This window comes from Netta rufina, assembly GCF_964035555.1.
Source record: "Netta rufina genome assembly, chromosome: 12".
In the NCBI taxonomy this organism is placed as follows: domain Eukaryota; kingdom Metazoa; phylum Chordata; class Aves; order Anseriformes; family Anatidae; genus Netta; species Netta rufina.
In genome coordinates this window covers 983,177-1,007,410 of record NC_140135.1, presented here as the reverse complement: position 1 = coordinate 1,007,410, position 24,234 = coordinate 983,177, and the positions used below count along the sequence as shown (strand labels likewise).

At 37.9% G+C, this 24,234-nt stretch overlaps 1 protein-coding gene across 1 annotated transcript; it reads left to right on the top strand.

Annotated features, from left to right (window-relative positions):
- Positions 1-883: 883 nt before the first annotated feature.
- CUL4B (cullin 4B) lies at positions 884-23,791 on the top strand. Its single transcript, XM_084294319.1, has 20 exons — positions 884-2,014; positions 4,547-4,662; positions 9,015-9,118; positions 10,047-10,116; positions 10,603-10,676; positions 11,614-11,776; positions 11,871-11,960; positions 12,231-12,313; positions 12,919-12,986; positions 13,667-13,785; positions 14,338-14,530; positions 14,814-14,918; positions 15,221-15,331; positions 16,068-16,153; positions 17,012-17,119; positions 17,272-17,385; positions 17,957-18,062; positions 18,140-18,312; positions 18,827-18,979; positions 20,147-23,791. Exons 1-20 carry the CDS (start codon positions 1,483-1,485, stop codon positions 20,240-20,242), a joined length of 2,664 nt encoding a protein of 887 aa, XP_084150445.1. The 5' UTR covers positions 884-1,482; the 3' UTR covers positions 20,243-23,791.
- Positions 23,792-24,234: the final 443 nt, after the last annotated feature.

The window sequence follows — 24,234 nt, the reverse complement described above, 5'->3', positions numbered from 1 at the left end:
CTTCCAACTCAGGATATTCTATGATTTTTTGGTAACTACTGAGTTATTTTTCCATACCAAAGGAATTAATGAACTTTGATTCTGTAGCTGCTAATTGGAACCTAATACAACGGCAATGTAGCTATACAAAGTAATATCCAGCTGTTTTACGTGGTATCATTTATTCCTATTGTAAAATACTAAGTCAGGAACACGCTAATAGTTAAAACAAAGGGATAGGGAAGAGCTGTGGTATCCGAGCTCACACGCTCACTTGGGCGTGAACAGGAGCCTGCCGCCCTGACAGACCGTGCCACACGGCGTCCCGTGCTCCCCAGAGCAGTTTAACGAGCACTCCCCGAGCCAATACCCCCCGAAGACGCGCTGAAACCCAGCGAAACTCCCTCCGCAGCGCTCCGCCACCGCCGGAGCCCCCACAAAACGCGGGGCATTCCACATCCGCCGCCCGCCGGACGGTCCCGCGAGCGCAGGCGGCAGCTCAGCTCAGCTCAGCTCAGCTCAGCTCGCGCGGCCGCGTTCAAGGACGGGAACTGCAGGACCCCCGCAGGGCCCCACCCGCCCCCCAGCGCCGCCGCCCCGCCCCCCGGGGACGGCCTGAGGGAGCCGCGGCCCCGCCCCGCCCGCTCCCGCCACGCGTTGGGCGGAGGCCACGCGCGGCCGGCAGGCATGATCACTTCCGGTGGGTCAGAGGGCGGCGGGAGTGGACGCGTGAGGGGCACGCCCCGGCGGGGCTGGGCCTATAGGGACGAGGTGGTGCCTGAGGGGCTGGGCCGGGCCGGGGCGGGGCCGGCCGCATCCTCTGGCCGCCCCGCCGCGCTTCCGGGCGTCTCCGCCCCAGCGTGCAGTGCGAGCGGATGTGCCGCCATCTTTAGGCTACCTCTCTGCCGTGTATTGACAATAACAAGCTCCGGGCCGGGCCGCCCGCCCCAGGCAGCGCCAGTAGCAGGCAGAGAGGGGCAGGGGGCAGCCGGAGCGGAGCTGGGCCGCGGGGGAAGGAGCCGACCGGGCAGCGGAGAGGGAGAGGGAGGTGTGAGGGGCTGGAGGCTCGGCGTGAGGAGCTGCGCTCAGCCCTCCCCGGGGCTGCTCGGCGGAGAGGAGGCGGGGGAGCACGAGACAGAGCTCGAGGTGCAGGCGGCCCGGGGGAGGTGGGGGTGCCGGAGAGAAGGACCGGGAGAAGACGGTGGGCGGCAAGAGACAGGAGTGGAGACACTCCCCTGAGAAGGGAGTGCCGGCAGGAAAACGGAGGCAAACTGCGTGGAGAAGCGAAGCGATAAAGGAAGGGGCGAGAGGGGAGACCAGGCGATCGCTCCTAGGAAGAAGGCGAAGGAGGGGGAACTCGGAAGGATTCAGCTGATAAGAGGAGGAGAGAGGAGTTAAAAGACTCCTTGAAGAGACACCAGAGACTGACCCTAAAACTCTCTCTCCCTCTTTGTCAACTCACAAAGATTTGATGCCCCTCAGCCTGTTCACTTCTGTGTGTTCATGTTTCCCACAGGTTTCTCTTCCCCCAACCCCCCAGCTGCAGCTCAGGAGGTCAGACCTGCCACTGATGGTAATAGCAGCAGCAGCTCCTCCTGCAAGAAGAGAAAGTTAAATAACAGTAGCAACAGCAACTCTGAAAGAGAAGAATTTGATTCCATTTCCTCCTGCTCCTCTTCTCCTTCCAAAACCAACTCTTCCTCATCTTCCACTGTCATTACCACCTCCTCGTGCTCCTCCTCAGGGGTTGCTTCCTCCAACCATCACCTCCAGAAGAAGCTGCGCTTTGAGGACTCCTTGGATTTTATTGGACTCGATGTGAAGATGGCTGAAGAGTCTTCTTCCTCCTCCTCTCCTGCTGCCTCTTCTCAACAGCAGCACCAACAGCAGCTCAAAAATAAAAGCCTTTTAATTTCTTCAGTGGCTGTAGGGCACCATGCAAATGGCCTGACCAAAGCTGCCTCCTCTACCGTTTCCAGTTTTGCCAACAGTAAACCTGGCTCCGCTAAGAAACTAGTAATCAAGAACTTTAAAGGTAACAGGCCATAATTCCTCACCACCCGTGCAGAGCTGCCACTCGGTTCTCTGTTTTGTTTTCAACGTGAAAACCGGTTGGCTTTCCAATAGCTCCGGGTTTTACAGGAAATGCTTTTCTGTGGTAAACATTTCTAAACTTATGTGAAGGGGGCGATAGTATTTATCATGCATACTTGCCCAGTCATGAACTCATCCTGAGCTAGTCTTCCCAGTTTGGGATTATTTTTCAGGCTGCTTTCACGCTGTTGTGGAGAAGGCCTTAGCCTGCATGTTAAACAAAATATTTTACTACATAAGAGTGTAAATTGCTTTTGTTAAACTTCTAACATTTTATGGCCCTTTTTTAAAATTGGATCTGAATCTATGTCTTGCCCATATCCATTTTGTTTGTTTGTAGGTTATTCTGCCTGTGCTTACTTCTAAAATACTGAAACTAAGGTGATTATCAGGGTATTATGGCAGATTTCCTTTCTGCTTCCCCTACTTACATTCAAAGTAGGTAGCTCAGATTTTTGCTGGATGCTTTCCACACAATATCCTTGCTTCAGCTCTTATTGTTTATCTTTTTAATGTCTTTTCTCTCTCTGAATGTGCTCAAGTTTACATTATGTTATAGTTTCCCAACAAACGTGTTTGAGCGTTGTTACTTGAGACCAGCTGAAGCAGCGAGATGAAACTTTCTGCTGCAGTGCTGCATACTATTCTAGTAAACAAAATTACAGTAGGTGTAGACAGCTTAGCTAAAACTCTGTAGTCTTTATCCTATAAAGATGGGTAAACTGTGAGATGTTCTTGTTTCTTTCCTGCCTCTTGCAGTCTTTTACAATAGTCTGATTAAAAACAACTCAAGAAAGAAACTTCTTTTTCCTCATGTGTTTGAGTGTAGGGGTAGAGGGGCTTAAAGATACTAAGATTAAAACTAATTTTGAAATATACAACTGATGCAAATGTGCTGTAGCGATATCCCAGGAGGTAAGGATTAGGATCATTTTACTCACTGTAGTGTTCCAGTGTAACTTTTTGTTTTGAGGGCCTTGTAATCCTCAAGAATCTTCTCCACCCATTTCCCCTGGTCACATTGTCTTTGTTTAGTGTGGCTGTTTGAAAATTTATACTTGTGATGCATAATGGTGAAAAAGAAATGTTACTCTTCTGCTGCATGTAGCCTGTTGTTATCCTTAAGGAAGTCAACCTTTTCTGTTCAAAAGACTAGCTAAACGTCGTAGATCACATGATGCTGAGATCCTTGTTTCTTAGGAATTGGTATTCTGGTTGCTTGCTTTAAAAGGATGTCTTGAGGAGCTGCCAGCTTTGCTTTTTACTTATTCTCGGATGCTAAACTGAACAATAATCTTGGCATGCTTTTATCTGTCATAGCAATAACATCCTTTACAACTTTCCAAAACCTCAAATCTTGGTATTTACTGCTGAGTAGCATACTCATTTCTTTCTAATGAAAGTGGTCAAGTCCTGCTTATATGAGTTGTCCTTATAGATTCTTACAGCACAGCAATGTTGAGATACTGCCAATACTGTAGGGAAATGTATGGGGATAAACAAAAAGAGAGAAGTGGTGTTGTTTTGCTTTTATTATTTTTTTTCAAGAGAAATCAAAAAGCTTTTTTTTTTTTTTTTTTAACCTTTGGGTTTGCAGAAGTCCATTTAAATAGAGCAAATACTCTGGATCAGTTCCACTTGTTGGTGGCATGGATGTGCATGTGGCTTCCTAATGTTTCTCCTCCTGTTTCCATTTGGGAATTTGTGTATCACAACAAAAAGTGTTGTTTTAACTAGCTTGAGAACACAATTTTTAAATAGTTATGGTTTTCTGGGTGTGTGACTTGGCTAATCTTTCTCAACCTTTTTTTAAATGGGAGGAACTTAATGGAAAGCATCAAATCTGCAAAGCTTGGTGTGTGTGAACATTAAAAGAGGGCTAACCTCACAAATATTCACTGGCCAAACACATGAGATGTATAAATTGGTTAGTTCAAAATTGGAAGGTTTTCCTTGTGACTATAAATCCTTACTTTATTATAAAGTATTTCCATGCATGTGTCTTGGGGTTTCTTTCCAAGTGCTAATACAGAGTAGAATTAATGAACTTAATAAAAATAATCTATACACAGCTGTTAATCCATCATTTTCAGCTTTTATGTTCAGTTTTTTACTCCTATCTGTGCTATTCTTGTATGAAATGGGAGCATTATGAAGATGCAGGTCTGTTTTGCTGGTTTTTAGGGTTTCTACCTGTTAAGCTGCTCACATATGACACATTGTGATTTTTATTTTTTTAATAAATCACACTTACTATTTGGGCTACTGATGTTGTGATGTGTATGTGAAGAGTAATGCTGAGTTTTTACGATGTGATATTGTTTCAAATATAAGGTACTGCTTTTACACTAATGTGTAAGTACAACCTAGAGCATCAGCCTGTCTTCTCTGAGCTATGCCTTTCTGTAAAAGGTAAAATGTTTTACTCTTACTTAATACTTTCTCAAATTCTATAAAATAATTTCTTTTCAAGATAAACCCAAATTGCCTGAAAACTACACAGATGAAACCTGGCAAAAACTGAAAGAGGCTGTAGAAGCTATCCAGAACAGCACTTCAATTAAATACAATTTAGAGGAGCTCTATCAGGTAAGCACTTTAAGTGCAAGCAGTGGGATGGGGTTTTGGTAACTTGTGTTTTTCATTTAAAGCAATTTTGAGACAATGTTAGGAATATATTTTGTGTGATATTCTCACTTGAAATCTTTTCATAGAACAGTTTCTTGAATCTGAAATTGATCAATACAAATCTCAGGATACTTAACTTTGAACAAAGTATTTTTACTTGCCACAACATAATCCAAGGTGTGGTTTCCCTTGCAACAGTTGACAAGAAATAAGTCAAGGAGCTGTATTCCCTTTACTGTTTCAGGGCTTATGGTGTGTAGATGCTAAAGGAGAAATGTTAGGTAAGAAAAAGATATAATCCTTTGTCTCAAGACAGTATCTGTGATTGAGGGTTATAACTAATTCATTTAAACACTGAAACTTTTCATTTGCCTCTTAAAAAGTAAATAGAATACCATTGTATTATTTTGGTTTGATTGCAGTTGCTTATCATTGAGCATTATGTCTTAATTGAGAATTAAAATTCATTTATTTCCAGCAAGAGCTTTGATTGCTTTGCCCTAAATGTTTTAGGAAGTGATCACATGCGAACTGCATTTCCTAACATGTTTTTCTGTAAACTCAACTTCTGCTTTTTCAGCTTTCTCTTCACCTGCCCCATATTAACATCCTTGTGGTTTTAATGGCCTAGTAGCCATGCTGCTCTAGCTGGGTATAAGGAAGCACTCTAATTACTCCTAAAGTTTTTATTACTTCATTGGTTGGTTTCTCTGTGTGTATATGTAAATCCTTCTCTCTGTCAGTTTTTAGTGTATCTTCTTCCCCATTCCCTCCCCTTTTCAAAAAAGAAAAAAAAGTCCCATTTGCTTATGCTTAATTTGTGTGAAAAGTTAGGGAGAAAAGTTTTGTTTGCGCAAGGTTTGGGGTCAGATTTAGGGAAAGATAAATTTCCATTCCTTGTAGAACCTGTAACCTCACTGGTCGAGTTCCTTGGTCCAGTGCATTTTTGAAATTATGATAATTCTTTATAATGTTAATTTAAAAATAGCTTTTTCTAACAGTTGGTCAAGATGATATATGCTATTGTGAAAGTAACTACAGTATTGTTAATTCTGCAAAACCTGGTGAAACTAATAAATTACAATACACTATATTGGCTGATATTTTAAATAACTCACTAAACAGCAGAGCAAATAACAGTTAATGAAGTTCTTGAGGATGTTCAAGATTGTTTAAAGATACAAAGTTGTATTGAAAACCTTGCCTCTGCTACAAAATTACCGCTGAAATTTCTGTTCAGTTTTACCACAGCCTTGCTTTTTAGTGGTGTTTATGCTCAGAAAACAAAAGGGTAAGAGTTTTCTTCTAAATCTGTGTTAACATTATAATAACATAGCTAGGTTTTAAAAGAACAGAGTGCAATCTACTATGAAATCTTTGAAATCTTTGCATTCTTTTTATAAATCTAATAATGTCTTCATTTAAAAATAAGAATAGCAAACAGTGTTTTTAAACGCTTACTTAACCAATGTAATTTCTGAACAGGTGTTTGGTAAATGGATCTGGTTCCAAATATGCCTTGGCAGACACCATTATCCAAGCACAGAAGGGAATTGCAAAATAACCTGCAAAAGTTCTTGCTGCGCACCTCAGAATAACATAATTGATAATTGAGTTAAATTTGAATTTGGTTTAACTGTTGTCTGTGTTGGAAAACCTTGCTGAATAAACATTTTGAGGCTTTATTTCTTTGTGGGCCATAACTTTATTACTTATGTTGTTCCTCACCCACTCCAGTGAGAAAAACAATACACATCTGTGAGCAGCTGAAGTGTTACAGAATTGACAGCTTCTTTATCAAAACAAGTTTCCTTCTTGTAGTACCAGGAAGAAGTCATCTAGGTCTTTGGTACTAGATCCATTGTTATTTTCCTTTTTTAATCAATCACGGATTTAAGCACTTCTGGGAAGTTCTGTTGTTCTCTCATCAGAGCCCTTTCCAGTTTTTCTCTAACAGAGACACAGGCGTGGATGCTGCAATTAAAAATAAAATGTGTTACACAAAGGAAGTACAACACTCTGCTTTTAGGTGTTCTGACCATCCTTAGGACACCGACGCCCTGGCTAAAAGTTATATTCCACTAATTCTGAACAAAGCAGTTTTTTGAACTGTAGCTCCTAAAGTTACCAGGACTTTTCTCTCTATAATACAACTATTGTTTTGTAGCACCAGTAGTTAAATTTGGTGCACATAACATTGCAATACTGTTTTGCTCCACAGAGCAAATCTTAAAGTTTTGTTTGTGTCCTTGGAAAGCTTGCCCTCTTAAAAATCAATATAATGATGCCAGTAAGTTGAGCAGAATTCGCAAACTAAAACATTTTCACAGATGTTTTCAATGAGGATGCAGAAGCTTTGTACCTGTTGTTCAAGCACTCAGATTCTAGCACATACTTGGTGTTTAACATCTCTGAGTTTCTGATACACAGGTGCAAAAGCACAGCTTTACATGAGCACTATATTAAAAATAAGTGCAAACTGACGTGTGTTTTTCCATCTATGGCGCAAAGCCGAATTTCTCTAAGGATTTGTAGCAGCCTGGTTAAATAGCACTTGTGTTGATAGCATCAGTTCTGCAAATGTTCACTTGAGATGGGGGAGCTGACCAGTAGTTTTTGCTGATGACGTACAGCTAAATGGCTGCTGGTGTGTCAGGCTGCTAGTTAGAAGTGAGGCTACGTGCGATTGTGCAGGTAACTAACAAGTCGACAGCATTTGTCTTTCCAGTTCTGTTTTTTCTCCAAAATAAGTGGGAGAAGTCTGTTTATTGCGCTTACTAGAGGTCTAATCAGCCTCTCTAAACTTGGTGTTCAAAGAACCATGAAGTAAATTTTCCTCCTATTGCATATTTGTATTTGTTTGGGTTTTCTTAAGTGTTAAGGCTGAGAATTGAATTTTACAGCAATTTCCATCTATTAGGATCTCTATACTTTCATGTCTGTGTATGGTGACAATCAATTTCTGGCTTTCCTAATTGTGATTCAGATGTCACATGCCTGGTTTGTATTTGTGTAGGCCAGTGTTCAGAGATGCTGCTTTAGCATTAATTGGTGTACTCACTCTCTTGCTGTACCTGTTTTTTTATGACAATAAGCTTATGCAGGTTTAGTTTTCTCTTTTGGTTGTGTTGGCTGGGGTTTTGTTTTGATTCAAACTCTGTCATAGAGCCCACATTACCTGTAGCAAGCCGGTGCTTCCACCCCAGGAACGATGACTGGTTTAGCTGTTTTGGTTACTGCTGTGCTTGCAGTGGTAGCTGTTAACTGTGAGAAGCTGATGGCTTCTATGTGCACTGTCATCTACGTGCATTGTCAGGAAGTATTTGGGGATGCGGGGGACTTCTGTGTAATGGAATAGGGATGCACTGTACACATCTGAACTGTTTTCACTGCCTGGCTGCCCACGGTTGCTGGGTAGCAAACTTGATTTTCCAGTACTTTGTTCCTATGAGTTGGTTGTACTGGCAACTAAAGCACTTCACATTAAGAAAACAAATAAGATCAGGAAGCATTGGTTGAAAGCCGTACATATTTTTCCTCTCTTGCTTCTACAGATGTTTTCCAGAATATACACGTGTTGTGACTTTGTCTCTCAAGGAGTTAGAATTGCTCGGTTTCTTGCCAAATCTGGGCAATAGGCATACATTTTGGAAAAGTCTTCATTGTGCTTGTGGACTATAGAATGCTTGTTTCCGTGATCAGTCTCCTAAGACAAGTCCTCATTAAACTTCTGTCTTCTTGCTATGAAGCACAGGCACAAATCTTGTAGTACTTGATTGTGATCTAGAATGTTTGCAGCTCTAAACACCTGGAATGTAGTTACAATACCAGAAATTGTTCAGGATTCAAACTAAATACAGCCAAGGGGTAAATGGACACACACTCTTAATTTTGTGGGTAAGGGGAATTTTACTCAAGGAAAGGACAAGCAGTGGTGGTTTTTTAACCAATATTGGTGTGACTTGCAGAGCACAGCAGCTGATAAAATGAGGACCTTAGTGTCTGCTTTGAAGTATGAAACCCAGCAAGCTGTTGGTACTAAACCATCATCCTTATTCTTTGTGTTCCTTATTAGTTATTGATACTCCAACTGAAATTAATAAGTCCTCATGTTCTAAGCTGTTCAGGGCATGGCTCTCATATTGCTGTTACAGTGTCATGTCTCTCTTTTTTGCATGCGGCTGTTAAGTGTTACAATTAAAAGCTGGTAACTTTTGAATGAGAAGCAGAAGAATTCTGTGTCTCTCACTTTGCTTGTAAAACCACGTCAGACTATAATCAGACTGCTTAGTATCTGTTTCTCTTTACTTCAGGCTGTTGAAAATCTCTGCTCCTACAAGATTTCTGCAAACTTGTACAAGCAGTTGAGACAGATCTGTGAAGACCACATTAAAGCACAAATTCACCAATTCAGAGAATATCCTTTTTATTAAGCTGTTGACAAGCCAGAATGTTTTTACCTGCCAGCGTGTGGTGATGGATTTCTTTCACTAGTTCATGACAGTAGGCCATGGTGATTTGAATTCCTGTTTTTTGCATAATTGTCTCTGTTTCCATTTTTTTGGGACCTCACAAAAAACACTGCTAGTTCCTTTATCTGTAATCATGTGATAACTTCGTGAGAAAATGTTCTTGGTATTTATGACACGTTTTGACATCTTAGAGAAGCTCATAAGGTAAGGCTTAAAAATGGCTGTGGTGACTGCATTACATACCAAACCTGCCATGCTTGGGTAAACAGAAAAAATTTGGAACTAGTTCCTTTTTTTCTGTTTGGAAAAATGCTAGTGGTCTGGAAATGTACGATGGTACCAGTTCTGAGGATCAAAATGGTGGATCTAGAAAAGTTTCGAGTTGCATCAGAATGAGATCTTGTAAAGTGGATGTTAATTAGTACCAGAATTACCCTGTGAACTGAGTACAAGTCAAAATTTGCAAACAAAGTTTTTCTCTTAACATGAGCTGAAATAACAGAATCTACGTAGTGGCAGACTGTTAGACATATTGTGAATTGTTGGGTTTTGAGGTTTGCTTGTTTCCCATGCAAGCCGCTGCCAGGATGGAGCATTGGACAAAGCATTCAGAAGTGTATTTCCTTTTTTTTTAAATAGTTCAAATTGTTTTGGTTTGTTATTAAGAACACTTTGTTTACACCAGGACCCTCATTAAAAGTAAACAAGTTTAGGAAGTTCCAAATTTCTTTAGGAAGAAATTAAGTGGTCCTGTTTGGGAGTAGGTGAGTTTGTTGTGCTGTATGTTAAGTGTCTTTTAAATAAAACAAAATGCTGGTTCATTTCGCTACTAATGCTGCCTATTAATCATAATTTTCTTAATGATTTCTTCATGGATTCGTTGGATAGTGTTCTTTTTCTAAAGAAAATAGACAAATGCTGGCAAGATCACTGCAGACAAATGGTAAGTATTTTTTTTCCTTTTAAAGAAAAACAGTTCACTAGTCAAGCTGATACTTTACTTAATTCTGTTCCTTTACAAACACACTGTGCTTCTGAAATGTTGCCTTAAATTTAATAAGGCTTCTTTGTGAAATATATCTGTATCTAATACGTTAGAAATTAATCATTGAAAATAATGTAGTATATTTTTTTAACACGTTGGTCTGGCCTTGGGGCTGGGTGGGGGTACACCACTTCTGAACAGTTGTTTTTATGCAACCTTTTTTTTTGTTCATACCTGTTATGAAAGGAGCTATTTTTTTTTCTAGAGAAAAATGCTAAATGTTGACTGATAAGCTCACCAAAATTGGAGGAGTGTTTTAAATAAATAACAAAGCACTGCCTAAAGCCTGTCACGGGGATTTTTGTTGTTGTTGAGCATAATTTGTTTTGCTCTTCAGCTTCAAGAGTAAAATGATTGTGGCTTTTTTTCTTCTTTTCATACCAGATTATGATTAGAAGTATCTTTTTGTTCTTGGATCGAACTTACGTACTTCAGAATTCAATGCTGCCATCTATTTGGTAAGGGCACAAAGGATAAAATTGTGAGGGGACTATTTAAATTATCCCATGGTATCTTATTAGCTGTGTTCTAGTGACCTGTAAATTACATGGTGAATACGTACCTTCTTATTGCAAAGGGAGGTCACATTTTTAATAAACTTACCATGAATTGTGGGATTCTTCTAGAACTGTGATAGCAAATCTTAGCTAAATATATATCAGCCTCCACTTACACAGTAAAAGGAAAGGACATGCTCAACAACTGAAGTGCCAGGGTTTGGGTTGTCTAGTTATTGCCTTTAGTAATGTAAAAGTAACGTGCATAGTATTTGAAGTTCTTTGAACATTTTTGAAAGGGAAAAATTACCTAAAAATAAGAGCAGGTGGTTTTCTTACGAACACAACCCCTCCCTCCCCAGCCCGATTTTAGTAATTAGCAAATGCCCTACAGTGCCTTTGCCATACAACATTTGGCTCTTCACTGGGTGCTAAGCTACCTGGATTACTTTGCCACAGAGATCCTTCTATTTCAAATAACTGAGATTTTCTGAGGTCTGCCTTGTCACTTAGATTAGTAAGTGATGGACTAAAAGGAATATTGTCCAACAGTTTAAACTTGAAATTGGGGCCCAGAATGGCATTCTCCTTTCCTAGTTGAAAGCTATTGTTTATTTAGTTTTAATCATCCTGTCAAGTGAAAAGTACTGCAAAAGTTAGGGGGTTCTTTAGAAAAAAGTGTTGGTCTTTAAAATCTGTAACTTAAAGTTGGTGCTTTGTCATGGGTTATTTTAGTATGTATGTGTTTGTTCATCGTGAGTGATTTGGGGACAAAGGAGTGAGGAATTCAGAGAATGCAAGTAATTTATTTGGCTCTGTTTGATCCAGATCAAATTTTATTAATATTTGGGGCTTATTCTTATGCAATATGTTAAAAAGTTTTTATTTTTCTTTTTAGGGATATGGGGCTAGAATTGTTCAGAACTCATATAATAAGTGATCAGAAGGTTCAGAACAAAACTATTGATGGCATTCTTCTACTGATTGAGAGGGAAAGAAATGGTGAGGCTATTGATAGGAGCTTATTGCGAAGCCTTTTAAGTATGCTTTCTGACTTGCAGGTGAGTAAGCTCATTTCAGCTTTCAACCAATAAACCAGCTTATTCTTATTTAGTGCTCTCTAAGCTTTACCCTGAATTGTTGTTATTTCCCTAGATTTATCAAGATTCTTTCGAACATAGATTCTTGGAAGAAACTAACCGCTTGTATGCAGCAGAGGGCCAGAGGCTTATGCAGGAAAGAGAGGTATTTTGAATTTTCAATTATTTTTTTATGCCTAATGATGGAACACTTCTCAAGGAGAGGAACTATTGTGTTGCATTAAATAGTGTACTGGGCAATAATGTGCCTTGTATGTTTTATAGTACTCTGGGAAAGCAAATTCAGATGAGGATTCCTTCATTCACAGTGTAATGATTTGTGCTTTAAACTGGAGTTGCTGTAGCTGTCAACCAGTATTGTCATTTTTTTCTCTTTTGATTATTAAAACATAAAAGGCTACTCTGGTATTTTCAGGTTCCAGAATATCTTCACCATGTCAACAAGCGCTTGGAAGAAGAAGCTGACAGGATAATCACTTACTTAGATCAGAGTACACAGTAAGTGTAATCTCTCTTTGCTTTGTATCTTTAGTGGTTTGGCTCTTTTGTTGAGAGCCATCTAATAGCTACAGTTTATTTTAGTTGTTAAACAATCGTCAAATGCTTCTCGTTTCCCAAAATTCCTTGGTTGCGATGAAGTACTGTCTTGGTTCACACAGCTTTTTTTTTGTAAGTCACTACTTTGACATAAACATTGTTGGGCATCTCTGTTTAGAAATACAGGCTGCCACTTCCCATCCAAACATCTTCCTGAAATGCAATTAATCAGCTGTCATACTACCTGGAAAAAAAATAGGACCAAGGATAGAGGATTCTCAAGTAAAAGACTCCTAATGTTTACATAAGAATATTTACATATTCTTAATGGGGTGTGAAAAATTGACTAATTCTACTCTTCAGTCTTTTCTACTTAGAGTCAGGATTTCCACAAAATCTGGTCGAAAAAAGGAGGAAAAAAGGACAAATGTGTATACTCATTTTACATCTTTGGCCACAGATAGTTAGAGCACTCCCAGTGCTGATTGTAGTTAGTGTAATCTCAAAATAATTAAAACTATCAATACTGGAAAAAGGAAAAGTAATTCTAAACATTTTTTCTATAGGAAGCCACTAATTGCAACTGTAGAAAAGCAACTTCTAGGTGAACATTTAACAGCCATTCTTCAGAAAGGTAATCTTCCTTCTTTATAGAAATGTTTCTAATTACTGCTTCGGGGCTTTCAATTCCTCTGCTAAAAAAGGAAGTGACAGATTCAGGTGCTGGGGGATGACACAAGCTACGTCATTCTTTAATGCCCTTTGCTACTCAGTTCATGAAATAGCACAGACCATTTTGCAAGAGGGCAAGTACCATTCTCCTTGTCAGAGGTAAGGAGCCACAGTGGTGTTTTCAGATACATAACAAAGCAAAATGAAAACTAGAATAGGGGACTCTTCTGTTCCATGTGTTGAGTAGCATTTTGAAGACCTTAGAGGTAAGGGAAAAAGCCTTTGAATTCTGGCTGCACCAGAAAAGAGAAACACTGATTGCTTGCTGTATGTAAAATAAAGCTGGCTTTTTTATTTAAAAATAAAAAGTGAAATTTGAGCAGTGATGTACACTAACCTCTGCTCTTCAATAGTCTCTGTGGAGTTAGTGACCATTTGTTACTATGAGGGATAGTCTGGAGATAAATATGGGTGTAGCAAAAGTTGGAAAAAACAAACAAACAAACAAAAAAAAACCACACACACACAACCTAACAGATCGATAAGAAATGCTTGTATTGAAGAGGTCCCTTACTGTAGTAATATGCTGTGCTCTCTGGGGATCACTGTTTTCAATTTTTATTGAAATTCTCTCATTTGCAGGTTTAAACCACCTTCTTGATGAAAATCGAATTCAAGACCTGTCTCTTCTGTATCAGTTATTTAGTCGTGTGAGAGGTGGAGTGCAAGTTCTCTTACAACACTGGATTGAGTACATAAAGGTACCATTTCTAGAATTATGGTGTTGATGGGGTTTTATAAACAGATATTTGTCATCTCTAAAAACTATTGCATGTTTGTAAGAAATAATATTTGCTTATAAGCATCTAATGAACAGCCTTTGAAACTCTACTGGGAAAAGTACAGTAACTGTTCAGGTCTTCTTGAAGAATATATAGTAAATTGTTCAACTGTATTACTGAACTTCAAATAAACTTGGATTTACCTTGTTTATAGGCAGTTGTGGGAGACAAGTATATTTTTTCCAATATGCGTTTTGATAATGCCAAAATGTTTCTATCATCTCCCTTCTGAAATTTCTTGTCAGAAAAAAGTTCTAAATTTTGTTTATCTATTGATAGTTTGGTTTTGAATCAACATACGGTCTGAGAATGATGATATATAATTCCTTTATAATGCTGTTACTTCTATTGTGTTAGTGGAACTAATAGGAATATCAAAACCAAAGCATTACAAAGATAACATAAGTTTTAAAAGTGTTTTCATTTAAATTCATTGTTAAGACTAATTGAAAGACATGTTTTATTTTTCAGGCATTTGGTAGCACAATAGTAATTAATCCAGAAAAAGACAAAACCATGGTCCAAGAACTGCTTGATTTTAAAGATAAAGTTGACCATATTATTGATGTTTGCTTTCTCAAGAATGAGAAGTTTGTAAATGCCATGAAAGAAGCCTTTGAAACATTCATTAATAAAAGACCAAATAAGCCAGCTGAACTCATAGGTATTTTCATTTGGTCTCTTCCTATGTGAGAATTTGGGTGGGGGGGAAATGAGGGGGTTGCTGATGCAGCTTAAACAGATGTGGTGTAATACGGAATTGTGTGCTGAGATATGACATCCTCAAATTGTGGTATCCCCTGTGCCTTATTATGCAGGTGATTTAAACAATTTAGATTTTAACAATAAAAAGATTTTAACAATATGGATTTAAAAACAAGTAAATTTTTGTTTCCACTGTGATATTAGGTATATGATAAACTTGTTATCCCTTAACATTCTTTTAGCTAAATATGTAGATTCAAAGCTCCGTGCAGGCAACAAAGAAGCTACTGATGAAGAACTTGAAAAAATGCTGGATAAAATTATGATCATATTTAGATTCATATATGGTAAGTGATGTTTTTGTGTGTGGATACAGTTGTTTAATCAGCAACTTAAAAATACTTTGAATTCACTTTTGCAATCTTTCTACATTTTTAAGCATTCATTCTCTCATGCAGTTTGCTGGTGCAGTGCTGTTTAACTAGTATTTGTTAAAATGCCTGTAATGGGACCTGCCTCCAACTCTGCTTAAATCTTAACGTGAAGGTCCTTGCTAGCCTTATTAAATTTTGAATTGGGCCCCATAATATCAGTAATGTTTAAAAGCTCGTAATAGCTTGTGATCACTGTCAAATCTAATCTCTTACAGGAAAAGATGTGTTTGAGGCCTTTTATAAAAAAGATCTAGCGAAGAGGCTATTAGTTGGGAAGAGTGCATCAGTCGATGCTGAAAAATCTATGCTTTCCAAACTCAAACATGGTAAATATCTTTCTTTTCCATCTTCCTTTTGAAAACTCTAATTTTAATGAGACCTTCCAGAAATGCTGTTTGTATTTCATGCCTTACGTGAGGCCAGAAATCTTTGCATGCAATTCTTGAATGACTGGTGTTTTGGGGGGAGAATCGTTTGCTTTTATTTGAGTAACTATAGCAGAAATAGCCAAAACCCAGCAGTTCGCTGTACCTCGTGGCCTGTGGGATAGAGTTGGTGTTCCTTGCAGAATAAATCAGTGATGTGTTCAGAGAACTTGAGGGTGACTTTTCCTCTTGCAATTTACTCTGTATTAGGTCTGGACCATGAAGCTGTCAGCTAGCAGTCTTGTAGTCTGGTCTTCATTGCTTCATAGTACGGCTCCTTTGGGTGGTAGGAATAAGATTTTTAGAGCTCAGTGTTGTTCCACCATCGAGAGAAGGATTGGCAGGCAGCTCATTAAGATTAAGATCAAAGTCTGAGTGACAAGCTGCCTGTGGATTCCTAGGAAGAATAGTCATGTCTGCATGGGGAAAAAAATAGGTTGCAAAATAGCTGCCACATTTAAGAACACTTTTCCCCTTTCGTTTATAACCTTATTACGTTTCATAATTAAGTGCAGGTCTTTATTTGCTGAACATTTACTGAAATAGGTGGTCGTGCTTCAGAGTACTTTCTAATACTTACAATAAATACTCTTTGTTGTTGATCTCTTTTTAAAGAATGAAATTTTCTTTTTTATAGAATGCGGAGCTGCTTTCACGAGCAAACTTGAAGGAATGTTTAAAGATATGGAGCTTTCAAAAGACATAATGATACAATTTAAACAGGTAATGCTGGAAAGCCTGCCATGGCTCCTTCACTTACTTGGTTTGTGAATGAGTTATTTTCAAAAAGGCTAATAAGAGAGTGCAGGATATCTTTAGTAAACGTTTATAATTGTAATTTATTTAAACTCCTTTTGAATTATTATGGTTGTCTGTAATGTTCTTTCACTTCAGAGAAAAGAGCTTTGTTAGTGATCCCTTTCAAAGGGAATGGGCAAAAGTCCCCACTGAAAATCAGTGAGAGTTGTTTTCTTAAATTGTTTCTCTATTTTAGAAAAAACCACTGCATTTATTAATTGTTTTCCTGGAAACAGAGGATTTAAACAAAAAAATAAAGAAAAGAAAACAGTAAAAGGAGAATTGTAAACTTCTAAAACATTTCAACAGCAGTTAGTAGCGCTGTATTCTGATGGGACTGGCTCATAAGTTTAGTCATTTAGGCAAGTAACTATGCTTCTCAGACAATGGTTTTGGACATCAATTACAGCAGTCCTGTAACTTTTTGACTACAGGTGAAGTGCAGCTTAATTTCTTCAACTGATGTATCTTACATGAATTGTGATGTGAAGATGTATGTAGTTATAAGTACATCCAGTTATAGAATATAACTATGTACATCTTCACATCAGCTTCCCAAAGCACTTCTTTTGCTTTTTTCTTCCTGAAAAACACCTTTAAAACGTCTGAAAGTGCTTTTTCTTATCCTAATTTTTCTTGTATGTAGCTCACATTTTACATAACAAAGGCATCACAAGGTTACTTGCATTCTGTGCTCTAATGTCTGCTCCAGGTAGCTTTTCAGTTCTACCTGAAATGTGTTTAATAAACGCTCATGTATTTCAATTTGTTTTCTTTCTGCAGTATATGCAAAATCAGAATGTACCTGGCAACATTGAACTAACAGTGAATATCTTGACTATGGGTTATTGGCCAACTTATGTGCCTATGGAGGTCCACCTGCCCCCAGAGGTAATGAATAGAGAGTCATGTTATACCAAATAGCAGCCTAACAGTAATGCATCTTGATATCAACTGCTACGTAGTTTGATTGTGGAGTACAGAGGCATGCTTTTAAAGTAGAAATTGTGTATTAGTATGTGCTTTTTTTCTTCCATTTTTAGATGGTAAAACTGCAGGAGATTTTCAAGACCTTTTATTTAGGAAAACACAGTGGTAGGAAACTTCAGTGGCAATCAACACTAGGTCATTGTGTACTAAAAGCTGAATTTAAAGAGGTGAGTCTCGTAGTTTCTCTTATTTGTGTTGCTTTGACAGTTCCAAAATGTCAGTTTTAGAGAGCTTCTATTTCCCTTCAGTATTTCTTCATGGTCATGAATATATTTCAAGACAATTTATCTTGGAATCCAGGAATGTTACCAGTTAGTTGTATTTTTCATAACAATGTTAATGATAAAACAGGAAATATCAAACATGGTTATTGCAAAGATCCTATGGTTGCTGATGCTGGGTTTTTAACTAATGCATGTGTTACACTTTAGATTAGAGGTCTTTCTAACCATGATTTTAAGCACTTAATGGATTTGAATTTGTCTCAAGTAGATGTATACCTTAGCAAATTTGGTATTTGGTAGTCTAACCTTCTAACCTCTAGTTTATTCTGCATTTCATAGTAAAAACAAAAGGTGACCAGTAGCTTTTGTTCTTTTATTCATTAGGGAATATAAAGGAGCAACTGCATCCTTTAAGTGAAATAATTGATATAGAATTGACATAGAACAGTGACTTGATTGTTTTTTCTCGACCGAAAAAACACCCTACTGATGTCTGTTGTTTTCCCTGTGACAGGGCAAAAAAGAACTTCAGGTCTCCTTGTTCCAGACACTTGTGCTGCTCATGTTTAATGAAGGAGAGGAGTTCAGTTTAGAGGAAATAAAGCAAGCCACTGGGATAGGTTGGTGTTGAAAACAACTGAGTAGTACTTCCAAGTGTTCTTGACTAAAAATACTAAACAGCTTGTTTCTGCTATAGAGGATGGAGAGCTGAGAAGGACACTTCAGTCTCTGGCTTGTGGCAAAGCCAGAGTACTGACTAAAAGCCCCAAAGGAAAAGACGTGGAAGACGGTGATAAATTCACATGCAATGATGATTTCAGACATAAGCTCTTCAGGATAAAAATCAACCAAATTCAGATGAAAGAAACGGTATTGTTGTTGTTGTTAGTTTTTGTTTTGTTTTTAATGCTCTAGGGTTTTGATTCTTGGTTAGATATCTTGTTGCCTGCCCACTTACAAGCTTTTTTCACCTCTCAGTTGTAATGTACACACTGGTATCTGTGTGAAACATGCATGTATATTTTGGATGTTAGCACAAACATAACAATGAGGATTTAAGTGTGAGCTTCCAGACTAACTTATATACCAATGATGCTCTATAAATGAGGTTGATTAGCAAAAGTTCCAATTAGTAACTGTTCTTTTTCACCCTTAATCATTCTCTAGGGCTTTACTGATTTGTGAACATAGAAACCAATTCAGTGAATTTACCATCCCTTGTGCAAGTTCTTCTTAAGAGCAGTTTTGTCTTTAAAGTATTTATGTCAAATATATGACAGTAAACCTTTGAGTGTCATAAACTAAGAATTGTGCTAGATATGAAGATTAATTAATTCAACAGTTCTGGTATTCTCTTTAAAACTCTTTTAAATGGGTTCATCAGGTAGAGGAACAGGCAAGCACTACGGAGAGAGTATTCCAGGACCGGCAATACCAGATTGACGCTGCAATTGTACGAATCATGAAGATGCGTAAAACGTTGAGTCATAACTTGCTTGTGTCAGAGGTCTACAACCAGCTTAAATTCCCAGTAAAGGTGTAGTACTGATTTTTTTTTTTCTTCTAAAAACGTGTTACTACCTGTTACGTTCCCTGGCCTGTCCTCAGTTAAACAGTGTTCCTCTAAAATGTTCCTTTTTTTAACTGTTAGGAGAGACAAATACTTAATTTCAGAAATTTCTTAAAGTGCCAGTTGCATTCATTTATCTGAATATTGCCTCTGGCTTCTGGTAAGTTGATAAAACATATTAAAAATGGTTCTCAGAACTGTGAGTTTACTGGTACTAATTGGAAGCTAAGCTGTCTTTGTTTACACACGGATGTTCTTGCATTGCTTGTGTCTTCTGGCAATGCAGTTCTGGGATGAGAGAAAAATGGTTCAGATATGCAGAAGTGTTCTTGATTCTTAACTTTATTTGGTTGATAACGTTTAATAAATTAGTAGCCAATAAATGTACAATGTTTTTTCTAGACAGATTATATTAGTTGATATATACAAGTATCTGTGGAATGAAAATTAGGTATTGGTGAATGTCTGAAAACTAAAGCAGCCCACAGTTGCAAAATATGAATGATAGCTTATTGTGTACAAATGCCAAATGGATTTTCAAATAGACAGTGATGTATCTGTTTGAGTTTGAATATACAATGCATTCTATCAATGGGAATTTAAAATTAAAGTTATTGCCATATTACTCTGCTTTGTTAACATGTTAAGCTACTGCAGGCCTGTAAGTTTTACATAAACTGTAGCTGATCTTGCTTTTCCTCACTTTTCTGTCTTGAGACGTTTTATGTAAGTTCTTCACTGAACAAAGTCATAGAGCACCCAAACTCTTGCAAAACTTATTTGCATCAAGATAAAATGAAACTTACGCCATCTAGATAAAAGTCACAAATAAAACTGCTTTGGTATGAAATGTATGAATTGCAGTTTTTCATAGTAGAGTTCAGTTTAAACAGCAGCAGCAATCTTTCCCTGTTGTAAAAAGACTATGCTTAGCTGAAAGTAACAAGCTAATTCTGTAACTTTCTCTTCAGTCAATTATACACCGAAAATTTAAGGATCTTTAATGCTCTAAGGGATTTAAGTGATGATGTTTCCTTAGTCATCTTGAACAGTATGGATATTTGGCTTAAATAGAAAGAATTAGAGAAACACTGACCACAAAATCATAATGCTGACATCTGCTTTATTTTACAGCCTGCTGACCTTAAGAAGAGAATAGAATCCTTAATTGACAGGGACTACATGGAAAGAGATAAAGAAAACCCAAATCAATACAACTATATTGCATAAACATATGTTGGCCTTTGTTTTACTGCACACTTGGTGTCATACGCAATTGCCAGTGGATAAACTAGCCTGTTGATCCCATTAATTGACTTTTTATACTACCGATGACTGAATGAAAGCAGTGTAATGGAGAAGTATAGTAGAGTGGACGACTTCTTTCAGTGGTTAACATGCCCATTTAAAGAGTACTATTTACATTTTAAGAAGAATGCTGTTGAACTCTTTGCATGTTATTTAGTAAGATGTGCAGAAAGCTACAAGAAGGTATCTGGTCTTCATAATTCCATTTGTCTCTGGGTCTGAAGAGGAGTCCCTTGATAAGACAGATGTCTGTCACACCTTTAAATGGAAAAAGAAGGTTAGTTAATGTAAGAAAATAGCCTTTAAAATGCTTAAACTGCATGCAAACTTTTTATTTACTGTACAGAATGCATTTCAGTTAAAAACATACCATTGATCTGGTTGATACCCACACCTGGATTTCCCTCGAGGGAGGGGAAATAGGGAATAAGCCAACCTATGCTTATTGCTGATCTAGTGGAATATATTCTTGGTTGCAATTAAGATAAAAATGATACCAATATAAAATGATGTATAAAGTTTGCAGTGTGGGCATATATATTATATATACAAATACCATTCTTAAATAACTGCTACAACAAAACAAGTTCAGGTTTATATTTAAATGGCTTGCCTGTAAGACGTGGTGTTCACCTTCGGGAATTTTAAGCATAAAACAGCCATAATGGAAAAAAAAGTGACAGTTTTTACTAGTCATGGGTAGGAGGCCTTCACCTCTTGGCAGCAATACTCTACAAAAGAGAATCTATTTAAAGGTATTTATGAAAAGCCACACTGTTCTTGTGGTACAGCTGTAAGAACAAAAGTTACAAACTAATTTTAATATGTGTTTTGCTTTGCAACATTGTGAACTTGAACAAACCTCAAGGTTTAGACAGGGCTCTTACAAGACTGCCCTGCTTTGGATTGCTTTAACTTAAAGCTTTAAAAACTCAGCCCTAGATGTGGCAGGCCTCCTAGAAACCAGAAGCCTACCTCTCACATAGAAAGATAGTTAAGTATTGTTACGAGGCATCTAAAACATGTTCGTAGATGACCAGAAAGCATTCTTTGCATCTTGATAAGACATGGGAGAATTAAGTCACTTGAATGTAGAGCTTTTCTCAACAGAATGCATTTTTATTGCTATAGCAGTGTATGCCAGGAATACATGGGGGGAAAAAAAAGTGTCAGCAGAAAAAGTAACTCATCCACATAACAGTTCTTCCTTACCCAGCCAAGCTTTAGACCTACAGTCAGCTGTGTTGCAAAGTACAGTGAAAAACCTCATCCTCTTTCAGGCACTGATAGTCCTGGTAAAATACCAGATATTTCTTGAAAGCAAGATGTTACTTTTTTTAGTGACAGTGTAACTTAGCTATCTAGGATCTATAACTTTTTATCACTGTGATACCACGTTCAGGGGTGTGTATGTGTGAGAGAGGGAGTGCGTGCGTGTCTGTTTTGCATCTGACACATCCCATCCTTGCTGCTTTTTTGGTCCATTGTTTAGTTCCATGTTTTCTCCAGCTGTTTTGCTCAAGCTCAAAAAGTATGCAGTCCTCAGTTGACAGATGAAGCAGATGATTGTTTTTTTCTCCTACTAAGTTGTTTGCTGTCACTCTCCACTAACTGTCATACAGCTCCTTATATGATCTGCAGAAAATCTACCTTATCTTCTGACGCTATTGCAGCATAACTTCTGGTAGGCATCCAGGACCACCCTTGCCTCTGTAAGAAACGCTAATACAATTATGCAGTAAGCAACTTGAAGATTGTTCCAGCAAACAGAGGCAAATCTTTAAGTATTAGTTCAAATAGACATCCACTGGGGAGGAAAACATGTTATAACCCCCCCTCCACACACACAAAAGAAAAAAAAAAAAAACAATTTCTGCATTTTCCATTCAGTGTTTCTTTTTCCTGTATGTGTTTTGTATCTTTAGCCAATAAAATATTCCTTTTAAAAAGGTGTTTGGAGAAGGAGCATAAAACTTCTCTCTTTGGGAGGCAGGAGATGACTAAATCAACACTGAACTGGTTCCATTCAATTGGAACCATTGAACTGGTTCCAAAAATCGGAACCACCACCACGTTAAAAACATCTGCTCTGGTAAAATCCTCCCTCATCAGACAAGTGCGTTGCATTCAGTCAAACCAACCAGAAAGGTAAAAAGGCTTATTTAATTTTTATCCCATCCTTTTCAGTAACTTAAATGCAAAAATTAGTACATAGAAAAATGTGCACGACTCTCATGAGACTTCCATGATCTGAGGCAGACCCTGAGTGGCAACCTAGTTAAAGCAACCCGAAGAATAGATTTTGAGAATACTGGCTAGGCTGAGCGAAGGGGTGAGAGAGGGGAGGGGAGAAGGCTTCTCATTCTTGGATCTTCATGGCTTTTCCCCAAGAACTTGTTCATCTCTTCTGCTAAGATCTCACTCATTCCTGATTAATGACAAAGCTGCAGCCAAGATTTCTTGTCCAGCCGTATAATTCTACAACTTCTTGCTGGGATCATGTGCCTGCCTATTGAGCCATATATATCTCTAAATGAAAAAAAAAAAATAGGAGTGGGCTTGGACCACAATTCATCTGGCTATAACGCAGCTTGTCTGTTTGGCCACACATTTTTAATCTTGACTCTTGCATGCAGTTTATAGCACCTTGTTCATAAGAAATTGCAGTTTATTCTTAGAAATATATATTTTAGGTTTTTTAATCTTTATACCCATAAATGGACTATTTTTTTGTCTTGGCTGGTTTAAAAAGTGACCATTTTGTTTAAATGCTGTAATTGCAAATGTGTTGTAAACATTGTTTTGTTCTATAGTTTACACAAAGGTGCCAAAGTAAATAGTTAATAAAAAAAAAAAAAAAAACAACTAGCAAATTGTTAAGTTGCTTTAGCTGTGCTTCATATTTTGGTCTCTGCTCTCAGTCAGACTTTTGTTTTTTCCTAAGCATATCATTTGCCCTAATGTCTTTTTCTTTTTTTTTAAAGAAACAAAAGTGTATCTAATGAAATGTTCAGATACCACTTTGGTTTTTTAGTGATTTCATACAGTAGGAATAATATTTTCTTTGAAAAGTTACACTAAAATTGTAAGAGTACAGCAGCATTCAAAAATGTAATATACTTTTTGTATAACAGTTCTTCAGAATATGTCTGGAGTGGGGGAAAAAAAACTAACCCTGTTACTTTTCAGAAGCCTCTTCACTCGGCTACCAGAACTAAAAAAAAAAAAGTGCTTTTTCACTGCATCAAAAAGTTATAGTTTATGCAGACTTGCAAACAGGGCATGTGTCGTCATTGCATCCTTCGATGCAAAAAGCAGCAAAACCTTTTTAATGTTTCATAACAAGTCTGATATGAGTACAGAGAGTCTTTCTTAAAGTTGGTAAATAATGTAAATACATGTCCTTTCAGAGAGTGAGTCTGTTATCTAGGTATTTTGTGTCATTTAATAAATATTAAACAGTTTTGTGTTGATAAACTTGTGTAAAATGCCTTCTTACTCAAATTTCTGTACATTGGGCTTACTAATGTTTCTGGCTTCTTTAAAATCTTTAGTTTGTGCTTTGATAGCAAAATTTGCTATTTAAATATAATAATGAGTAGTTACGTTTTTATTCAGTCATTAAAATCCCTTGAGTTTTCTAAACCAGAAATGGTACAAAAACACCAAATGTGGTGGCCTGTTGCTAGTAGAGGAGGCTACTCTCCTGGTGTATGTCTGGCCTTAAAGGTGAGAGCACTATTCCTGGTCTACCAGTGCATTTAATGATTTTTTTCTAATGGTTCTGGCACAGTCATTGGAGTACAAAGGCCGTGGCTTGTCTAGTTGGTGATGGCTGATTGAGCCAGCTCCTATTTTTTCTTCAGCTATTTGGAACTGTGAGACTAAATCTGAGCAGAATTTGCAGGGAATAT

Bases quoted from the DNA above. Each gene is read 5' to 3' on its own strand.
- CUL4B (XM_084294319.1), top strand. From the start codon at position 1,483: ATGTTTCCCACAGGTTTCTCTTCCCCCAACCCCCCAGCTGCAGCTCAG. The intron at 2,015-4,546 runs GTAACAGGCCAT...TTTCTTTTCAAG, and splicing joins AGTAATCAAGAACTTTAAAG to ATAAACCCAAATTGCCTGAA. The intron at 15,332-16,067 runs GTAAATATCTTT...TCTTTTTTATAG, and splicing joins GCTTTCCAAACTCAAACATG to AATGCGGAGCTGCTTTCACG.